The 22,218-nt window shown below is 31.8% G+C and overlaps 2 protein-coding genes across 2 annotated transcripts in view; both read right to left on the reverse strand.

Moving 5' to 3' along the window:
* LOC143257768 (uncharacterized) overlaps positions 1-3,987 on the reverse strand; it is a 22,872-nt gene extending 18,885 nt beyond the window's left edge. Inside the window, exons 1-4 of the mRNA XM_076516802.1 lie at positions 3,882-3,987; positions 2,820-2,968; positions 2,508-2,775; positions 1,293-1,463 (exon numbers count right to left, since the gene is read on the reverse strand). Coding sequence (XP_076372917.1) covers positions 1,293-1,463; positions 2,508-2,775; positions 2,820-2,968; positions 3,882-3,987 — 694 coding nt within the window. The remainder of the gene's footprint in view (positions 1-1,292; positions 1,464-2,507; positions 2,776-2,819; positions 2,969-3,881) is intronic.
* On the reverse strand, positions 3,987-21,785 carry LOC143256390 (bromodomain-containing protein 1-like). Its single transcript, XM_076513572.1, has 5 exons — positions 21,660-21,785; positions 20,756-20,944; positions 15,966-16,098; positions 10,268-10,372; positions 3,987-4,195 (listed from the first exon to the last, which is right to left on the reverse strand). The coding sequence occupies exons 1-5, from the start codon at positions 21,759-21,761 to the stop codon at positions 4,167-4,169; spliced, it is 558 nt and encodes a 185-aa protein (XP_076369687.1). The 5' UTR covers positions 21,762-21,785; the 3' UTR covers positions 3,987-4,166.
* Positions 21,786-22,218: the final 433 nt, after the last annotated feature.

The following is a 22,218-nucleotide window of genomic DNA, read 5'->3' on the forward strand; positions in this document are numbered from 1 at the left end:
TGTGTTTACTCTCTATATACAATATTACATAGATATCTATCATCCACACACATCCTTACCTTCTTTCTTGTGTTTACTCTCTATGTACAATATGACATAGATATCTATCATCCACACACATCCTTACCTTCATTCTTGTGTTTACTCTCTACGTACAATATGACATAAATATCTATCATCCACACACATCCTTATCTTCTTTCTTGTGTTCACTCTCTATGTACAATATTACATAGATATCTATCATCCACACAACTCCTTATCTTCTTTCTTGTGTTTACTCTCTATGTACAACATTACATAGATATCTATCATCCACACACATCCTTACCTTCTTTCTTGTGTTTACTCTCTATGTACAATATGACATAGATATCTATCATCCACACAACTCCTTACCTTCATTCTTGTGTTTACTCTCTATGTACAATATTACATAGATATCTATCATCCACACACATCCTTACCTTCATTCTTGTGTTCACTCACTATGTACAATATGACATAGATATCTATCATCCACACAACTCCTTACCTTCATTCTTGTGTTTACTCTCTATGTACAATATTACATAGATATCTATCATCCACACACATCCTTACCTTCTTTCTTGTGTTTACTCTCTATGTACAATATGACATAGATATCTATCATCCACACACATCCTTACCTTCTTTCTTGTGTTTACTCTCTATGTACAATATTACATAGATATCTATCATCCACACACATCCTTACCTTCTTTCTTGTGTTTTACTCTCTGTGTACAATATTACATAGATATCTATCATCCACACATCCTTACCTTCTTTCTTGTGTTTACTCTCTATGTACAATATTACATAGATATCTATCATCCACACACATCCTTACCTTCTTTCTTGTGTTTACTCTCTATGTACAATATTACATAGATATCTATCATCCACACACATCCTTACCTTCTAACATAGCATTTCTTGTGTTTACTCTCTATGTACAACATTACATAGATATCTATCATCCACACACATCCTTACCTTCTTTCTTGTGTTTACTCTCTATGTACAATATGACATAGATATCTATCATCCACACACATCCTTACCTTCTTTCTTGTGTTTACTCTCTATGTACAATATTACATAGATATCTATCATCCACACACATCCTTACCTTCTTTCTTGTGTTTACTCTCTATGTACAATATGACATAGATATCTATCATCCACACACATCCTTACCTTCTTTCTTGTGTTCACGCTCTATGTTCAATATTACATAGATATCTATCATCCACACACATCCTTACCTTCTTTCTTGTGTTCACTATCTTTTTTTTTCTCGCGTTCCTTTTCTCGATCTTGTGACTGCTTGACTGTACTTGCTCTTCGAGATCTACCAGTAAAAGGTTTATCTTTCTTAGGCAACTTTTCTGGTGGTTCAGCCAGAACTGGGGTAGCCAAATGTTTCTGAGTTCTTCCTGAATAACAAGAGAAGGTAACTGTAGCATAAGGAATAGTGTACTTTTCCCTAAGTGCTTCTTTATGAGTGCAGGGGGCACAGTATCATGTGATCATATAATGATCTTTGCTCCTGGATATTTTTTAATATTAGCTGTATCTTCTTTAAATTTATTAGCAGGAACATATAAACTGTAATTTACTCTTTGTGGCTGTTTGATGTCTTACAAAATATTACACATTTTATTAAACTAAAATTGAAGAATTTATATCAGGAAGATAATCAATTTTGAAAGATATTTTTTGACCACACACTAAATTGTAAAGAATCTCATCTTCACAATTCTTACTATAATGGACACACATATGTATCTATCTATGTACATCACTAAAAGCAGAAATACCACTTGGCACCATCTATTCAATTGCACTACTAACTAAATCCAATAACAATATTTTATATTTTGTACATTCAAGGTTCAGATAATTAGAAAAATAACTACAAAGTGTGCAATAACCATTTGTTTTATACCAGAACAATTTAAATAAATGTACTCTCTTCAAGAGAAAACACAAGTTTCACTAAAGTTGTATGTGATGATTTAATTATATCTTCACTGATGTAATTTTTAAATATAGTACTAAGAAAACTTAGTTTTTCAAAAAACTTTTTTCAGTAAAGGGTAACATATTTACACATGAAAAGACATTACAGTTTACAGCACCATTATCTAAACACTCCTCCCATGTGTTATTTCCCAGAAAATCCTTTTCTGGAAAATAATCACTCTTTCTAAATTATTTCAATGAGGTATACTGCAATTAGCTATCACTAGCACACATATCAACCTGTAGGGCAGTGTTTCTCCTGGTACTAACAGTTTAAAATAGATGTTTAAAAATATTCTTCAAAATAATATTTTTTTTGTTTTAACAAATTATCACAGTTTATTATTTTAAACACATTTGCAACAAATCTCTCAACCAATATATACTATGCTACACACAAGGAGGTCTTAAAATGTTTAAGTATTACTACTTATGAGCTAAATCTCAAGAGCTACCTCTGTGAGAATGTGGGTGCTCTTTGTCCCAATCCTTTGGTTTGCTACTTGGAATAGGGGCCTGAGGCTTTAGCACAGGAGGCGACGTGTTTCTTTTGGGGGACCGGCCAGATACAGCTCCACCACTTTTATGAGACCTTGTAGGAAGAGGACTTGTTGAGGGACTGGAAAGATGTGGAGGGGGAGAGGATGCTGTCCGTTTACTGAGTTTAGGGGATTTTGCTGGGGTAGTGCTGGGGGTGAGGTAACACGTTTGGGTGAGCGAATACTAGTTGCTGACTTTGCAGCTGTTTTAGAGGCTTTCTTTTTCACAGTCTTTTTTAACCCTCTGGTTTTTGGACTTCTTTTTGGAGCAACGGGTGGAGGTTGTGGTGAAACAGAAAAGGTCAGAGAAGGTGGTGACAGTGGAGAAGGCAGTGGTAAAGACTCAGAACTTGTGGAGGTTATGTCATCTTCCAAAGCTTTAAAAATAAAAAAAATTGTCTAAGCTCAATAATTTAGCAAAAACAAATGTTCAGTCTAAATGGACACGGAGATGAAAGTGAAAAAATAAAACTTTATTTGTTTAGAAGTGAGTTAAATAATTGTGTGATTATCAAATATTTTTATAACTTTTGTTTAAAAACTATTTGTAATTTTCTTAAAGTAACACATAACACCACAAAAAACTGATAAATTGTAAAAAGAGGGCATGTTAGGGTCCGAGATTAGTGTGGCAGACTGTAGATGTAAGGTTCTACGATTACCATAAAAACAAATTTCATGAAAAACTCTGGATCATGGATGAGTTATAAGAGAAACAGGCAAATCCCATTATTTGGTTCAATAACATTTAGCAGTGGGTCTTGTTGAAAAGCTACTTTCCTCTGGTTTATCACTAAGATTAGACAGCTAGCAAAGAAAAGCTCTTGAATAGCTTTGCCCAAATTTCAAACAATAATTAAAAAATTTCCTTTTGCTGAATAAAACTGGATCACAACTTTTAAAATCTAACAAGAGAACGTATTTACCCACATAATAAGACTCCTACATACCAACATGAAAATTACAGTTAGGATAAGTAATATTTAAATTTTACACTTTTAGAGATTATGCCTCTCGGTGGGATGAATACCATTCAATTCATTTAATACAATATATTGGTCTTATTTTATATGAGAAAATAGTCTCTTCCATAAAAGGGAAAGTCCATTATGGAAGACAAAAAGAGGTAAGAGGTTCTCAATTTAGAAAAATACTTATTGCTGGGATTAGCTTATTTTTTATGCAATGTTTTACAAATAACTCTTGTTACTAGGATAATATTTTTAAATAAATATTTTTGTACTCAAATTATTTTGAAAATGTATCAAATGAACCACACTCTAATATTACCTTTTTCTCGGGGAAGCAGTGGTAAAGCTGGGGGGATTTTGTTATTTTTGTTTTTGGTAACACCTTCTTCCTTCTTTTCAGGTTCCTCTGTTTTGTTTTCTTTCATTTTTTCCTTTTCTTTCTCTTTTCTGTTTTCTGCTTCCTTTGTTCTTTTGTTCTTCTCAACAAATAAATCTTTCTCTCTTTCAGACTCGGTTTCAGAGGTATCCTGTTGTTCAAGTTTGCTCCAGCTCATTCCACTTTCTCTCATAGAAATCTTTCTCCGAACTTTTGTTATCTCTGTCTTTAAGTGCTTGCTTGTTTTGTGCGAGCCCCTGCAAGGAAAAGAAACTAAATGAATAAAGATCCAGTTAACCTAAAGTTCCCCAACTGATTGAAAGAGAAGCATAATAAATAAATAATATTCAGGATAATTTTCTGAAACCTTTAGTTTTACACATCATGTACAAAATAAAACTTTACATTATAAACATTTTTCTTAATAGTTTCTACAGAATTAAGAATGATAAGGGTAATGTCAACAAAACGTTGTTCTAAATCTCTGTTACACCATCCACAGGTTGAATACATTATATTAATGTAACTAGTGGTAAATGAGCTGTCCAACTACAACAAATACTGAGTAGTCAGTAGTTATGAGTGAAGGAAGACAGGCCTTGCTTGTACTCTTGAAGAGAACATTATCCTTGTTATTCATGATGACTAGAAACCCATTTGAAGAAAATTTGTATTTCAAGACACCTGGTGTGGGTTTTAAAACTTTTATTAATAAAGCAGAAAAGAATGTTCCAACCTCCTTAGTTCATTTTCAGATTAACAAAAAGAGTTAGCAACTGATCTTTGCCAGGCACATGTCTTTGGGAAAAGATTATAAACTGGGTACTGGATTGTAGGTGATGTCAGGTTATTAGTTAGCATAGCTATTAAGGTGTTCCTTTATATTGGTTTAATTTTGGTTTTAGTTGCTGTATAAGTAGAGCTTCTTTGATTTTGCATTTGTTTATATTTGTTTCCCTACTTAGTATCTGGGTGTTTTCTATGGTAATGTTGTGTTTATTTGATATCCAGTGTTCAAAAACATGTGAAGGTGTTCATTGTGTTCTTTGAATTTAGTTTCCATTTTTCTGTTTGTTTCTCCAATACAGAAGTAGTGACAGTTGTTGCATTGTATTTTATATATTATGTTGGTATTGTGTTTGTCAGTGTAGTTTTTACATATGACGGACCTTAGTTTTGTACCTGGTTTTTGAATAAATTTGGTGTTTACTGGAATTTTTTGTTTTGTTATAAGTTTTTTTCCAAATGTTGGTTATTTTTTCACTGATGTCGATAATGTACGGTATGCAACAGTGTAAGGTTTTGCAGTTTGTTGTATCTTGGGAGTTATAACCATTTGTTTGTTGTTTATCTAGGTGTATGTGTATAATTTTTTGGAGGAAATTTGTTGATGTTGATGAATACATAAAGAACACATGTGCCCTGCAAAGGTCAAACTCTCATCGCTCACCTGAAGATGACCTGAGAAAGTCAAAACATTGTTTTCTGCTTTATTAGTAAAAGTGTTAATACACATACCAACTGTCCTGAGATATACTGTCCTTGTCAGCCAATGGTGTTCAAGTTCCAATCTACAGTTTCTTGTTGCTTATCAACTTTTATCTCTTACAATTATATTACAATGAAATATTCCAGTCAAATTTAGCAAGTCACCTGACAACCACAGTGGAAATAAAGTAACAGTAGAACATTTTGATAACGTCATGACACCAAATACCAATTAGTTTGGGGAAAACTAAGTAACAGTCCTTTCCAAGGCAAATTACTATGGATTAATTCATAAATACATGTTCAGATTAATGATTTAAAATTCTCAAGGATACATCACTTGTACTTAACAGCATTGAAAAACAAATAGATGTAGATCAACTTAGACAACCAGGACCATCCAAAAAAGGAAACTGAAACAAGTTACACCCCAACTACAGTATGCAAAGTTTAGCATCTTGTAACATGAGAGATAATGAAAACATAATGGTCAGTGTCATAAGACAACCACATCCCTCAGGCAACAGTACAAAATGTAGTCAAGAAGCATATCCACGTAAAAATGAGGACAACAGGGTACGAGTTACTCAATATAAGGTTTCCAGCCATACTCTAGAGTACAAAATCAGTAAAATGACCATATGAAACTATGCTGAACACACCTCACATGTAGTGACCGTCAACATGTTGAAAAGTGAGTAAAATTACTACAAAAATATGGTGTACATACATTGCAGGTGGTGAGTGTCAAAATATCAACACAGTACAAAATCAGAAATGGAAAACATGGTGAACAGGTAGAGAGTACTGATTTCACATAATGATACTGATAGTACTGATTTCACATAAGGATACTGATAGTACTGATTTCACATAAGGATACTGATAGGGTTGAGGTGTCACTGTAATTTTTTCAGGACAAGTTACAAGTACAATCTAACTCATAGCAACATGTACAACATAACTAATAGGAACATGTACAACATAACTAATAGAAACATGTACAATTTAACCAATAGGAACATGTACAACATAACTAATAGAAACACGGACAACATAACTAATAGAAACATGTACAATTTAACTAACAGAAACATAGACAACATAACTAATAGAAACATGTACAACATAACTAATAGAAACATGTACAATCTAACCAATAGCAACATGTACAACATAACTAACAGAAACATAGACAACATAACTAATAGAAACATGTACAACATAACTAATAGGAACATGTACAACATAACTAATAGAAACAAGTACAACATAACTAATAGAAACATGCACAATCTAACTAACAGAAACATAGACAACATAACTAATAGAAACATGTACAACATAACTAACAGAAACATAGACAACATAACTAATAGAAACATGTACAACATAACTAATAGGAACATGTACAACATAACTAATAGAAACAAGTACAATCTAACTAACAGAAACACGGACAACATAACTAATAGAAACATGCACAATCTAACTAACAGAAACATAGACAACATAACTAATAGAAACATGTACAACATAACTAACAGAAACATAGACAACATAACTAATAGAAACATGTACAATCTAACCAACAGAAACATGTACAACATAACTAATAGGAACATGTACAACATAACTAATAGAAACAAGTACAATCTAACCAATAGAAACATGTACAACATAACTAATAGGAACATGTACAACATAACTAATAGAAACAAGTACAATCTAACCAATAGAAACATGTACAACATAACTAATAGAAACAAGTACAATCTAACCAATAGAAACATGTACAACATAACTAATAGGAGCATGTACAACATAACTAATAGAAACAAGTACAATCTAACCAATAGAAACATGTACAACATAACTAATAGGAACATGTACAACATAACTAATAGAAACAAGTACAATCTAACCAATAGAAACATGTACAACATAACTAATAGAAACAAGTACAATCTAACCAATAGAAACATGTACAACATGACTAATAGGAACATGTACAACATAACTAATAGGAACATGTACAACATAACTAATAGAAACATGTACAATCTAACTAACAGAAACACGGACAACATAACTAATAGAAACATGTACAATCTAACTAACAGAAACACGGACAACATAACTAATAGGAACATGTACAACATAACTAATAGAAACAAGTACAATTTAACCAATAGGAACATGTACAACATAACTAATAGAAACAAGTACAATCTAACCAATAGAAACATGTACAACATAACTAATAGAAACAAGTACAATCTAACCAATAGAAACATGTACAACATAACTAATAGAAACAAGTACAATCTAACCAATAGAAACATGTACAACATGACTAATAGGAACATGTACAACATAACTAATAGGAACATGTACAACATAACTAATAGAAACATGTACAATCTAACTAACAGAAACACGTACAATCTAACTAACAGAAACATGTACAACATGACTAATAGGAACATGTACAACATAACTAATAGGAACATGTACAACATAACTAATAGGAACATGTACAACATAACTAATAGGAACATGTACAACATAACTAATAGGAACATGTACAACATAACTAATAGAAACATGTACAATCTAACTAACAGAAACACGGACAACATAACTAATAGAAACATGTACAATCTAACTAACAGAAACATGTACAACATGACTAATAGGAACATGTACAACATAACTAATAGGAACATGTACAACATAACTAATAGGAACATGTACAACATAACTAATAGGAACATGTACAACATAACTAATAGGAACATGTACAACATAACTAATAGAAACAAGTACAATCTAACCAATAGAAACATGTACAACATAACTAATAGGAACATGTACAACATAACTAATAGAAACAAGTACAATCTAACCAATAGAAACATGTACAACATAACTAATAGAAACATGTACAACATAACTAATAGAAACAAGTACAATCTAACCAATAGAAACATGTACAACATAACTAATAGAAACACGTACAACATAACTAATAGAAACAAGTACAATCTAACCAATAGAAACATGTACAACATAACTAATAGAAACATGTACAACATAACTAACAGAAACATAGACAACATAACTAATAGAAACATGTACAATCTAACCAATAGCAACATGTACAACATAACTAACAGAAACATAGACAACATAACTAATAGAAACATGTACAACATAACTAACAGAAACATAGACAACATAACTAATAGAAACAAGTACAATCTAACCAATAGAAACATGTACAACATAACTAATAGGAACATGTACAACATAACTAATAGGAACATGTACAACATAACTAATAGGAACATGTACAACATAACTAATAAAAACAAGTACAATCTAACCAATAGAAACATGTACAACATAACTAATAGGAACATGTACAATCTAACTAACAGAAACACGGACAACATAACTAATAGAAACATGTACAATCTAACTAACAGAAACACGGACAACATAACTAATAGGAACATGTACAACATAACTAATAGAAACAAGTACAATTTAACCAATAGGAACATGTACAACATAACTAATAGAAACAAGTACAATCTAACCAATAGAAACATGTACAACATAACTAATAGGAACATGTACAACATAACTAATAGAAACAAGTACAATCTAACCAATAGAAACATGTACAACATAACTAATAGAAACAAGTACAATCTAACCAATAGAAACATGTACAACATGACTAATAGGAACATGTACAACATAACTAATAGGAACATGTACAACATAACTAATAGAAACATGTACAATCTAACTAACAGAAACACGGACAACATAACTAATAGAAACATGTACAATCTAACTAACAGAAACATGTACAACATGACTAATAGGAACATGTACAACATAACTAATAGGAACATGTACAACATAACTAATAGAAACATGCACAATCTAACTAACAGAAACATAGACAACATAACTAATAGAAACATGTACAATCTAACCAATAGAAACATGTACAACATAACTAATAGGAACATGTACAACATAACTAATAGAAACAAGTACAATCTAACCAATAGAAACATGTACAACATAACTAATAGGAACATGTACAACATAACTAATAGAAACAAGTACAATCTAACCAATAGAAACATGTACAACATAACTAATAGAAACATGTACAACATAACTAATAGAAACAAGTACAATCTAACCAATAGAAACATGTACAACATAACTAATAGAAACATGTACAACATAACTAATAGAAACAAGTACAATCTAACCAATAGAAACATGTACAACATAACTAATAGAAACACGTACAACATAACTAATAGAAACAAGTACAATCTAACCAATAGAAACATGTACAACATAACTAATAGGAACATGTACAACATAACTAATAGGAACATGTACAACATAACTAATAGAAACATGTACAATTTAACCAATAGAAACATGTACAATTTAATTAACAGAAACATGTACAACATAACTAATAGAAACATGTGCAATCTAACTAACAGAAACATGGACAACATAACTAATAGAAATATGTACAATCTAACCAATAAGAACATGTACCATCTAACTAATAGAAACATGTACAATTTAACCAATAGAAACATGCACAATCTAACTAACAGAAACACGGACAATCTAACTGTAGCAGCAAACATATTAAAAGAAAGTTTTGTGACAAGACTGCCATACTGTAAAGAAAGTATTAATTTTAAGAGATTTAATCTATTACTAAATATTGATTTAAAATATTCAATGTTAATTAGGAACTGTCAATAATGACAACTCATTTGACTGACCTCCATGCTTAATGTTTACTGTTTTATCTAACATTTCCAGCAGTCTCTGAAGCTGTTCTTCCAGTGGCAGGCTTTCTCGTTCTTCAGAGTTCAGAAATGCATCCACTTAAAGATAAACCATATGAGTTTATTTCTCCCATTCTCATTTAAAATTCAATGATCAAGAAAATCTTACTATAATTATGTTATTTTTTCTTAATATCATTATTCATGAATCAAACATTATATCAAAAATTTTCTCACTAAAAGACCTCAATGTGTTATATTCAGAATAGAAAGAAACTTCAATACAGAGATGCTGAGATAATCTTTTTAAATTCTTTCTAATTCATACTTACTACAACATTTACAATAATTAGATACAACTTCATGTACCTGGCTTCTAAAGAAACCCACGTTGTCATGTTTTCTTCAACACCAAGTTAATTTAAACGACAGAATTTTCTCTGTGAACACTTCTTTAAAACAAAATTTAAATATTACAATTCACTAGAACTTTAATACTGATATGGGAGAAAACCAAAGTGCTCGCCATTCTTGGTGGAAAGAAGAAAAAAGGCTGTAAGAGTTTAACTCATATCTATAACTTCAAACTAAAATATAAAATCCTGATTGGAACTACTGAGGGTGCTAACTAAAAAAATGATGCTTTCAATAAGTTTTAGTTTCACGATGCTACATACTCCAGGTTACTAAATTAATTATTTTATTTATTAGTTTCATGATGCTACATACTCCAGGTTACTACATTAATTATTTTATTTACTAGTTTCATGATGCTACACACTCCAGGTTACTAAATTAATTATTTTATTTACTAGTTGCACGATGCTACATACTCCAGGTTACTAAATTAATTATTTTATTTACTAGTTGCACGATGCAACATACTCCAGGTTACTAAATTAATTATTTTATTTACTAGTTTCATGACGCTACACACTCCAGGTTACTAAATTAATTATTTTATTTACTAGTTGCACGATGCTACATACTCCAGGTTACTAAATTAATTATTTTATTTACTAGTTTCATGATGCTACATACTCCAGGTTACTAAATTAATTATTTTATTTACTAGTTTCATGATGCTACATACTCCAGGTTACTAAATTAATTATTTTATTTACTAGTTTCATGATGCTACACACTCCAGGTTACTAAATTAATTATTTTATTTACTAGTTGCACGATGCTACATACTCCAGGTTACTAAATTAATTATTTTATTTACTAGTTGCACGATGCTACATACTCCAGGTTACTAAATTAATTATTTTATTTACTAGTTTCATGATGCTACATACTCCAGGTTACTAAATTAATTATTTTATTTACTAGTTTCATGATGCTACATACTCCAGGTTACTAAATTAATTATTTTATTTACTAGTTTCATGATGCTACATACTCCAGGTTACTAAATTAATTATTTTATTTACTAGTTTCATGATGCTACATACTCCAGGTTACTAAATTAGTTATTTTATTTACTAGTTTCATGATGCTACATACTCTAGGTTACTAAATTAATTATTTTATTTACTAGTTGCACAATGCTACATACTCCAGGTTACTAAATTAATTATTTTATTTACTAGTTGCATGATGCTACATACTCCAGGTTACTAAATTAGTTATTTTATTTACTAGTTTCATGATGCTACATACTCCAGGTTACTAAATTAATTATTTTATTTACTAGTTGCACAATGCTACATACTCCAGGTTACTAAATTAATTATTTTATTTACTAGTTGCATGATGCTACATACTCCAAGTTACTAAATTAATTATTTTATTTACTTGTTGCTGGTAACAGTCTACCAGCCAACTTGTTGGACATGAAGAAATGGTAATCAAATGTTCTGAAATTTAACCCATTAACTTACCATTAGACATTCACAGAGGGTAATCTCAAAGTAAGGAATATATTAGGGACCATTACATTAGCCAATATTAGAACCATTTCTAAAATAATTTACAATGGAAAATCCAAATGTTACGGACACCTTCAACACATTGATAGTAGGTAATTATTTGTTAGAAACGCTTTCAGCACAATGACATGGGGAATTATATGTTAGAAACACCTTCAGCACAATGACATGGGGAATTGTACATTAGAAACACCTTCAGCACAATGACATGGGGAATTATATGTCAGAAATACCTTCAGCACAATGACATGGGGAATTGTATGTTAGAAACACCTTCAGCACAATGACATGGCGAATTATATGTTAGAAACACCTTCAGCACAATGACATGGCGAATTATATGTTAGAAACACCTTCAGCACAATGACATGGCAAATTATATGTTAGAAACACCTTCAGCACAATGACATGGGGAATTGTATGTCACTAACACCTTCAGCACAATGACATGGGAAATTATATATTAGAAACACCTTCAGCACAATGACGTGGCGAATTATATGTCAGAAATACCTTCAGCACAATGACATTGACAATTATATGTTAGAAACACCTTCAGCACAATAACATTGACAATTATATGTTAGAAACACCTTCAGCACAATAACATTGACAATTATACGTTAGAAACACCTTCAGCACAATTACATGGGCAATTATATGTTAGAAACACCTTCAGCACAATGACATGGGGAATTATATGTTAGAAACACCTTCAGCACAATGACAAGGGGAATTATATGTTAGAAACACCTTCAGCACAATGACATGGGCAATTATATGTCAGAAATACCTTCAGCACAATAACATTGACAATTATATGTTAGAAACACCTTCAGCACAATAACATTGACAATTATACGTTAGAAACACCTTCAGCACAATGACATGGGCAATTATATGTTAGAAACACCTTCAGCACAATGACATGGGGAATTATATGTCAGAAATACCTTCAGCACAATGACATTGACAATTATATGTTAGAAACACCTTCAGCACAATAACATTGACAATTATATGTTAGAAACACCTTCAGCACAATAACATTGACAATTATACGTTAGAAACACCTTCAGCACAATGACATGGAGAATTATATGTCAGAAATACCTTCAGCACAATGACATGGGGAATTATATGTTAGAAACACCTTCAGCACAATGACATGGGCAATTATATGTTAGAAACACCTTCAGCACAATGACATGGGCAATTATATGTCAGAAATACCTTCAGCACAATGACATGGGCAATTATATGTTAGAAACACCTTCAGCACAATAACATTGACAATTATATGTTAGAAACACCTTCAGCACAATAACATTGACAATTATACGTTAGAAACACCTTCAGCACAATGACAAGAGCAATTATATGTTAGTAACACCTTATGGGCAATTACATGCTAGGAAAACCTTCATGGCAAGAACATAGGTAATGACGTTACACTAGGTAATCAAAATATTTGGAACACCTTCAACACATTGATGCTATGTAACATAAATTTTAGAAAACCCTTCAGGACATTGATGCTGGATAATGCATATGTTAGGAAACCCTCAGGACATTGATGCTAGGTAATGTAAATGTTACAACACTCCTCAGGGCATTAATGCTAGGTCGTATAAATGTTAGGAAACCCTCAGGACATTGATGATGGGTAACATAAATGTTAGGAAACCCCTCAGGACATTGATGCTGGGTAATATAAATGTTACAAAACCCCTCAGGGCATTAATGCTGGGTCGTATAAATGTCAGGGAACCCTCAAGACATTGATGATTGGTAACATAAATGTTAGGAAACCCCTCAAGACATTGATGGTGTGTAACATAAATGTTAGGAAACCCCTCAGGGCTTTAATGCTGGGTAATATAAACGTTAGGAAACTATCACAACATTAATGCTGGGTAACATAAATGTTAGGAAAACCCTCAGGACACTGATGCTGGGTCATATAAATGTTAGGAAACCCTCAGGACATTGATGCTAGGTAATGTAAATGGTACAAAACTCCTCAGGGCATTAATGCTAGGTCGTATAAATGTTAGGAAACCCTCAGGACATTGATGCTGGGTAATATAAATGTTACAAAACCCCTCAGGACATTGATGCTGGGTAATATAAATGTTACAAAACCCCTCAGGGCATTAATGCTGGGTCGTATAAATGTCAGTTAACCCTCAGGACATTGATTATTGGTAACATAAATGTTAGGAAACCCCTCAAGACATCGATGGTGTGTAACATAAATGTTAGGAAACCCCTCAGGGCTTTAACGCTGGATAATATAAACGTTAGGAAACTATCACAACATTAATGCTGGGTAACATAAATGTTAGGAAAACCCTCAGGACACTGATGCTGGGTCATATAAATGGTAGGAAACCCTCAGGACATTGATGCTAGGTAATGTAAATGTTACAAAACTCCTCAGGGCATTAATGCTAGGTCGTATAAATGTTAGGAAACTATCACAACATTAATGCTGGGTCATATAAATGTTAGGAAAACCCTCAGGACACTGATGCTGGGTAATATAAATGTTAGAAAAACCCTCAGGACACTGATGCTGAGTAATATAAATGTTAGGAAAACCCTCAGGACACTGATGCTGGGTAATATAAATGTTAGGAAAACCCTCAGGAGAACGATGCTGGGTAATATAAATGTTAGGAGAACGATGCTGGGTAATATAAACGTTAGGAAAACCCTCAGGACAACGATGGTGTGTTACATAAATGTTAGGAAAACCCTCAGGACACTGATGCTGGGTAATATAAATGTTAGGAAAACCCTCAGGACAACGATGGTGGGCAAGTTAACATTTTCTTAAACTAAAAACTTATTTCTATTAGTACTTACCTCAGCTGAAAATACAGTTATTCTTTAATATTTGTTTTACCCATCTATCTAACTTCTGGTCCACTCTTCTGTGATACACTTAAATACTCTTATTAATATTTAATCTGCATATTTCTCCACCCTCATAAATGCTCTCTCTATCCTGGTTTAAGCACCTCACTTAGATAATGTAATCACTTTTTCAAGACTTACACTGGTTCTTATTGTGGGGAGGTGGGGCAGAAAGCCTATCAGTGTAGATAAGTTTTATTGGAAATACATTTTCAGTTTAGAAAAATGTTAACATTCAAACCATAGATACAATCAGTTTACACTTAAGCTAAAGTCCTACACTGATAAGGCAGAGGGGCCAGTGTGTGGATGAATGTACCCATACTGCATCAAAAGTTATAGTATAAATACTTAACTCATATATATATGTATATCATACCAAGCCTGTCACAAAATGGTTAAATATCATGTGAATATACTGATTTGGCACTTAATGTTCAATCACATAAATAAAACATGTAAAGCCTAAGAGTAGCAAGCTTTCTTTTAACTATGTTTGAAATCACTTGCTACATTTGTAAAACTATTCCAGACTTGGTGAAACTTTCTAGAATGGACAGTAACTTCCTGTTGTGGAGACACAAATGTACAGGATGACATTCTGAAAGTCTTCAGACATTTGTGTCTCCACAACAGGAAGTTGCCGTCCATTCCACAAAGTTTCATTATGAATACTCTACCTAAACAATCTATCAAAGAATATTCCAGTGTTACTCAAAATACATTGATAAACTTACTAAGTTCACCTAGAATAATTCAAGTTACCATTATAAGTACAGTCTGAACACACAATTTATACAATTATTCATTCTCAACAGAGTTTAGAATACACTTACTATCTTCAGTTACTTTATCTTCATCAATGACATCATTAACATATTGAGGAGCTACTTTCAGATGAATTCCAGTGTTTAGGTCATACCCAACTAACTCAGCATGTCGCCTGGCTTGTCGTATTATAGCACCACCCTTCCACAGACAAAATGTAGTTAATAATTCACAGCCAGATATTGTTTATAACACTACATAATAGTTGACACTCTTATAAAGTTTAAATGTACTAAACAATACAACAACAGAAGATACAACTTAATATCTGTCAATATTACATACTGTATCATCTTTGACAATTGCATGTACCATACATTACAAAGGTATGGTGTAGTCAGCATTTCCTTTGCACCTTTGTATAATGTTAAAATAATAAATACAACATATAACACTAAAATAAACACACAAGTGAAAATCATTTTTAATTCAGGGAAATCTATGGCCTCTACATGCTTTATGGTGATCATCAGAAGTGTGTGTGCAAGTGTTATACTTACACATTTTTAAATAGATCATGTGAATTATAAGTTTACATTTCTGCATAAATCTCAGAGACGTCTTCTGGGCTTTTGTCTCTACTTAATTATTCATATTAGTGGCTCTAATGCCTTTGATTAAGCCATTATTACTGTTTTCCCATCATATTTTATGTTCTAGTTTTGTACATGTTCTAGTGAAGCCCAATTTCCAGTTATTTCATTTGTTACACATCCATTATGTTCTGCTAGACAACACTGTAAATTATGTTCTGTCACTCCAATATCCATAGTTCTATATAAACATTCAGTTTCATAAAGTCATCATTGTTTCATTAACTGTGTTATCTAAAATATATTTTATCTTATTATTCCATTTAAACATAGAGTAACATATCTGTTGTTTTTAAACTCTGAATAAACTGGAAGTTAAACCTGTAAAATATGGTAACACCAAACATTCCTTTTTAATTTTATTGTAACTAGGTTTTAAGGTAACATCTTAATACATTATTACAGCATTAGTGAATTTGTTAACCATTGTATCTACAATAGTTAAGTTAAATCATTTTTAAATTGGATATCTTTAATAGCAAGAACTGAATTTTTAAGTTTCTTGTTTTGTATATATCTTCAAAATTCTACAAACATATGTGTAAATTATGGACAATTTTTTTTCCTTTTGTATGACCTGATTCTTAGTGTCTTAGCATAAGAATAAATGCAATAAACAAATGTTTTTAAGTTCCCTTCTTGTTCATCCCTTTTAAAATATGTCTAAAAAACACAAATGTTTTTCTTAAATATCATAGGTAAGTTGTAGAGATGATTCTTTCTTATTCAAAGAACTTAAACTCTCTGTTGATATTTTATCACAATATCTCAACACCATATGTCCCGTATCTCGACACCTTGAACGTGTCACATACTTATCTCGACACCACGAATGTGTCATGTACATATCTCAACACCACGAATGTGCAATGTACATATCTCGACACCATGAATGTGCAATGTACATATCTTAACACTATGAATGTGCAATGTACATATCTTAACACTATGAATGTGTCATGTACGTATCTCATCTAAGTATCAGGTTTAAATTTTGTATCATTTCTTCCAAATGTTCAAACATAAGTCACACAACAATGGTAAAGGTGCAGATCCCAGTGCTAACCCTTCATTCATGCTTTCGAGAAACATACACAAGATATTCATGGTGTTGAGATGTGTTCAAGGCACATTCATGGTGTTCAGGTATTGTAATATATAGAATAACAGATTAGTTCACTACTGATGATGACATGATAAACAATGAAATATGTAGTCCCACATCAGTTCACTACTGATGATGACATGATAAACAATGAAATATGTAGTCACACATTAGTTCACTGCTGATGATGACATGATAAACAATGAAATATGTAGTCATACATTAGTTCACTGCTGATGATGACATGATAAACAATGAAATATGTAATCACACATTAGTTCACTGCTGATGATGACATGATAAACAATGAAACATGTAGTCACACATTAGTTCACTACTGATGATGACATCATAAACAATGAGATATGTAGTCACACATTAGTTCACTACTGATACATTAGTTCACTGCTGATGATGACATGATAAACAATGAAATATGTAGTCACACATTAGTTCACTACTGATGATGACATGATAAACAATGAAACATGTAGTCACACATTAGTTCACTACTGATGATGACATGATAAACAATGAAACATGTAGTCATACATTAGTTCACTACTGATGATGACATGATAAACAATGAAACATGTAGTCACACATTAGTTCACTACTGATGATGACATCATAAACAATGAGATATGTAGTCACACATTAGTTCACTACTGATGATGACATGATAAACAATGAAATATGTAGTCACACATTAGTTCACTACTGATGATGACATGATAAACAATGAAATATGTAGTCCCACATTAGTTCACTGCTGATGATGACATGATAAACAATGAAACATGTAGTCACACATTAGTTCACTGCTGATGATGACATGATAAACAATGAAATATGTAGTCACACACTAGTTCACTACTGATGATGACATGATAAACAATGAAACATGTAGTCACACATTAGTTCACTGCTGATGATGACATGATAAACAATGAAATATGTAGTCACACATTAGTTCACTACTGATGATGACATGATAAACAATGAAATATGTAGTCACACACTAGTTCACTACTGATGATGACATGATAAACAATGAAATATGTAGTCACACATTAGTTCACTGCTGATGATGACATGATAAACAATGAAATATGTAGTCCCACATCAGTTCACTACTGATACATTAGTTCACTACTGATGATGACATGATAAACAATGAAATATGTAGTCACACATTAGTTCACTACTGATGATGACATGATAAACAATGAAACATGTAGTCACACATTAGTTCACTACTGATGATGACATGATAAACAATGAAACATGTAGTCATACATTAGTTCACTACTGATGATGACATGATAAACAATGAAACATGTAGTCACACATTAGTTCACTACTGATGATGACATGATAAACAATGAAACATGTAGTCACACATTAGTTCACTACTGATGATGACATGATAAACAATGAAACATGTAGTCACACATTAGTTCACTGCTGATGATGACATGATAAACAATGAAATATGTAGTCACACATTAGTTCACTACTGATGATGACATGATAAACAATGAAATATGTAGTCCCACATCAGTTCACTACTGATACATTAGTTCACTACTGATGATGACATGATAAACAATGAAATATGTAGTCACACATTAGTTCACTACTGATGATGACATGATAAACAATGAAATATGTAGTCACACATTAGTTCACTACTGATGATGACATGATAAACAATGAAATATGTAGTCACACATTAGTTCACTACTGATGATGACATGATAAACAATGAAATATGTAGTCCCACATTAGTTCACTACTGATGATGACATGATAAACAATGAAATATGTAGTCCCACATTAGTTCACTACTGATGATGACATGATAAACAATGAAATATGTAGTCACACATTAGTTCACTGCTGATGATGACATGATAAACAATGAAATATGTAGTCACACATTAGTTCACTACTGATGATGACATGATAAACAATGAAATATGTAGTCATACATTAGTTCGCTACTGATGATGACATGATAAACAATGAAACGTAGACATACATTAGTTCACTACTGATGATGACATGATAAACAATGAAATATGTAGTCACACATTAGTTCACTGCTGATGATGACATGATAAACAATGAAATATGTAGTCACACATTAGTTCGCTACTGATGATGACATGATAAACAATGAAACATGTAGTCACACATTAGTTCACTACTGATGATGACATGATAAACAATGAAATATGTAGTCACACATTAGTTCACTACTGATGATGACATGATAAACAATGAAATATGTAGTCCCACATTAGTTCACTACTGATGATGACATGATAAACAATGAAATATGTAGTCACACATTAGTTCACTGCTGATGATGACATGATAAACAATGAAATATGTAGTCACACATTAGTTCACTACTGATGATAATATGACAAATATCAAAACATGTACAGTCAACAGTTTAGAGAATATAGATTAGCCTGAATTAGGAACGTTTTGAAAATGTATCCTAGAACAGCTGGTATTGGTATTATCACTTTTATTGATAAGCAGAGAACAACGTTAAGAAAAACCTGAAGATGACCTGGGAAGGTCAAAACATTGTTCTCTACTTATCAATAAAAGTGATAAAACAAATACCAGATACATTTTTATTTCAAGTGTTTCTCATCATCAAGGATAGAAATGGTTTAGTTGTATATAGATTTTAACATTATATGTTTCTTATTTTAGTATAATGTTGTAATTTCTCAGATACTGATTTTCTGATGGAACTGGAATGTATGTGGATTGGACAGTAGATGTGGCCATCTACAAAGTGTGTTAAGAAAATCAACTGAAATGCTGAACAAGCTATGAAATAAGGTCAGCAATAGGGAACTTAGTGGTGTACAAGCTGTATACTGATGGGTTTCAAAAAATGTTAGATTCACCAGTTTGAATATGATTTACATCATAATTAAGGTACAATAATAATAACTTTTTATTTATAGTTTTTAAATATTTCAATCAATTTTAACAATTCATTTTCACCTCATTTTGTAAAAGTCGGTTTTCTGTCTAATATACAAAAGAAACGTGGTCAAACATAGCTCACCTGATCTCTCATCTTAAGAGCCCCTCTGTAATAAAAAGTGTCTTTTGCATTGTACGTCATACAGTTCTTCACAATAAGGTTAAAATCACCTTCAAAATCACTGAAATTCCCATACTCATGATGATTCAGTTTTCTTCTCATTGTTGAGAAATCCATTGGATGAGTAATAAAATCAAGGTAATCTGGCACCTAAAAACAGTTTGAATGTATGAAACCACGATGGTACCACCACACTTCTGCTTTTGAAACTTTTGAACTATAGATATAAGTAATTCTAGACCTTAAACAATCAAATCGTGGCTCAAGAGTGATGCTTTAGTGGCTTCTTGTTAACAGTTTAAACACATTAAAGTACCCTGTAGTAGATCATGACTGCTGTCAACACTGTGACTTTTATGTAAACACAGATATTAGTTATCCTTAAAACTAATATTACTTGTGTTTGTATTACTACAATGTACCTATAAAGACAACAAGATCCATGTATTAATCATTCTCTATTACTTCCAGTAAACGTTCTCCTTTAAAAAACAGCAGCTTCTATTGTCTAATTCAAAAAGCATAATGTCTTGGAAATATATTGGATTTATTAATGTAAATCTTAATTAAAAAGTAATTAAGATTATAATAAATTAACATAATTTTTAGATCAGTAAAATAAATGGTATTTTTTGAGTTATGCTAAACCTTTTAAACAACTATCTATAGAAACATCACCTTTCTTCAGACATTCCTCACAGATTCAAAGATCTTTAAGTATATGAATCAACAATATAAATGTCTTCAAACCAAAATAATTATCTTTAGCTATTAACTGGAGAAAGCAGCACATCAATAAAAGATGTTAATTTTAACTATAATGAGTTAATTATCAAGTAAAAATATAATGAAACATGCAACATACCTCATTCAGATCTACTGGTTCAGCAAAAATGTTGGCCGTGTCTTTCTCCTGTAACTGGTCTAAGAGCTCAGCCAGCATAATCTGTAACGGATGTAGTCTCATCTCACACTCCAACTGAACAACTCTGATCTACATAGTAAAACAGATGTCTTATTTTAACAACTCAACAAACATACTCTGTAATATGGATGTAGTCTCATCTCACACTATAAAGTTAACAAATCTGACCTAAATAGTAAAACAAACGTCTTTCTTTTAACAACTACTCAACAAAGATAATCTGTAATGGATGTAGTCTCATCTCACACTCCAACTGTACAACTCTGTTCTAAATAGTAAAACAAACATTTTTATTTTAACAACTCAACAAACATAACCTGTAACAGATGTAGTCTGATCTCATATTCCAAATGAACAACTCTGACCCAAATAGTAAAACAGATGCCTTATTTTAACAACTCAACAAACATAATCTGTCATGGATGTAGTCTCATCTCACACTCCAACTGTACAACTCTGAACTAAATAGTAAAACAAACGTCTTTCTTTTAACAGCTCA

Source organism: Tachypleus tridentatus, chromosome 7, assembly GCF_004210375.1.
Source record: "Tachypleus tridentatus isolate NWPU-2018 chromosome 7, ASM421037v1, whole genome shotgun sequence".
Taxonomy (NCBI): domain Eukaryota; kingdom Metazoa; phylum Arthropoda; class Merostomata; order Xiphosura; family Limulidae; genus Tachypleus; species Tachypleus tridentatus.

Coding starts and splice junctions, on each gene's coding strand:
- LOC143256390 (XM_076513572.1), bottom strand. CDS start 21,761: ATGAGACTACATCCGTTACAGATTATGCTGGCTGAGCTCTTAGACCAG. Junction 16,099..20,755: donor CTCTTAAGATGAGAGATCAG/GTGAGCTATGTT, acceptor TGTCTGTGGAAG/GGTGGTGCTATAATACGACA. Junction 4,196..10,267: donor AGTAAACATTAAGCATGGAG/GTCAGTCAAATG, acceptor TTTTCCTTGCAG/GGGCTCGCACAAAACAAGCA.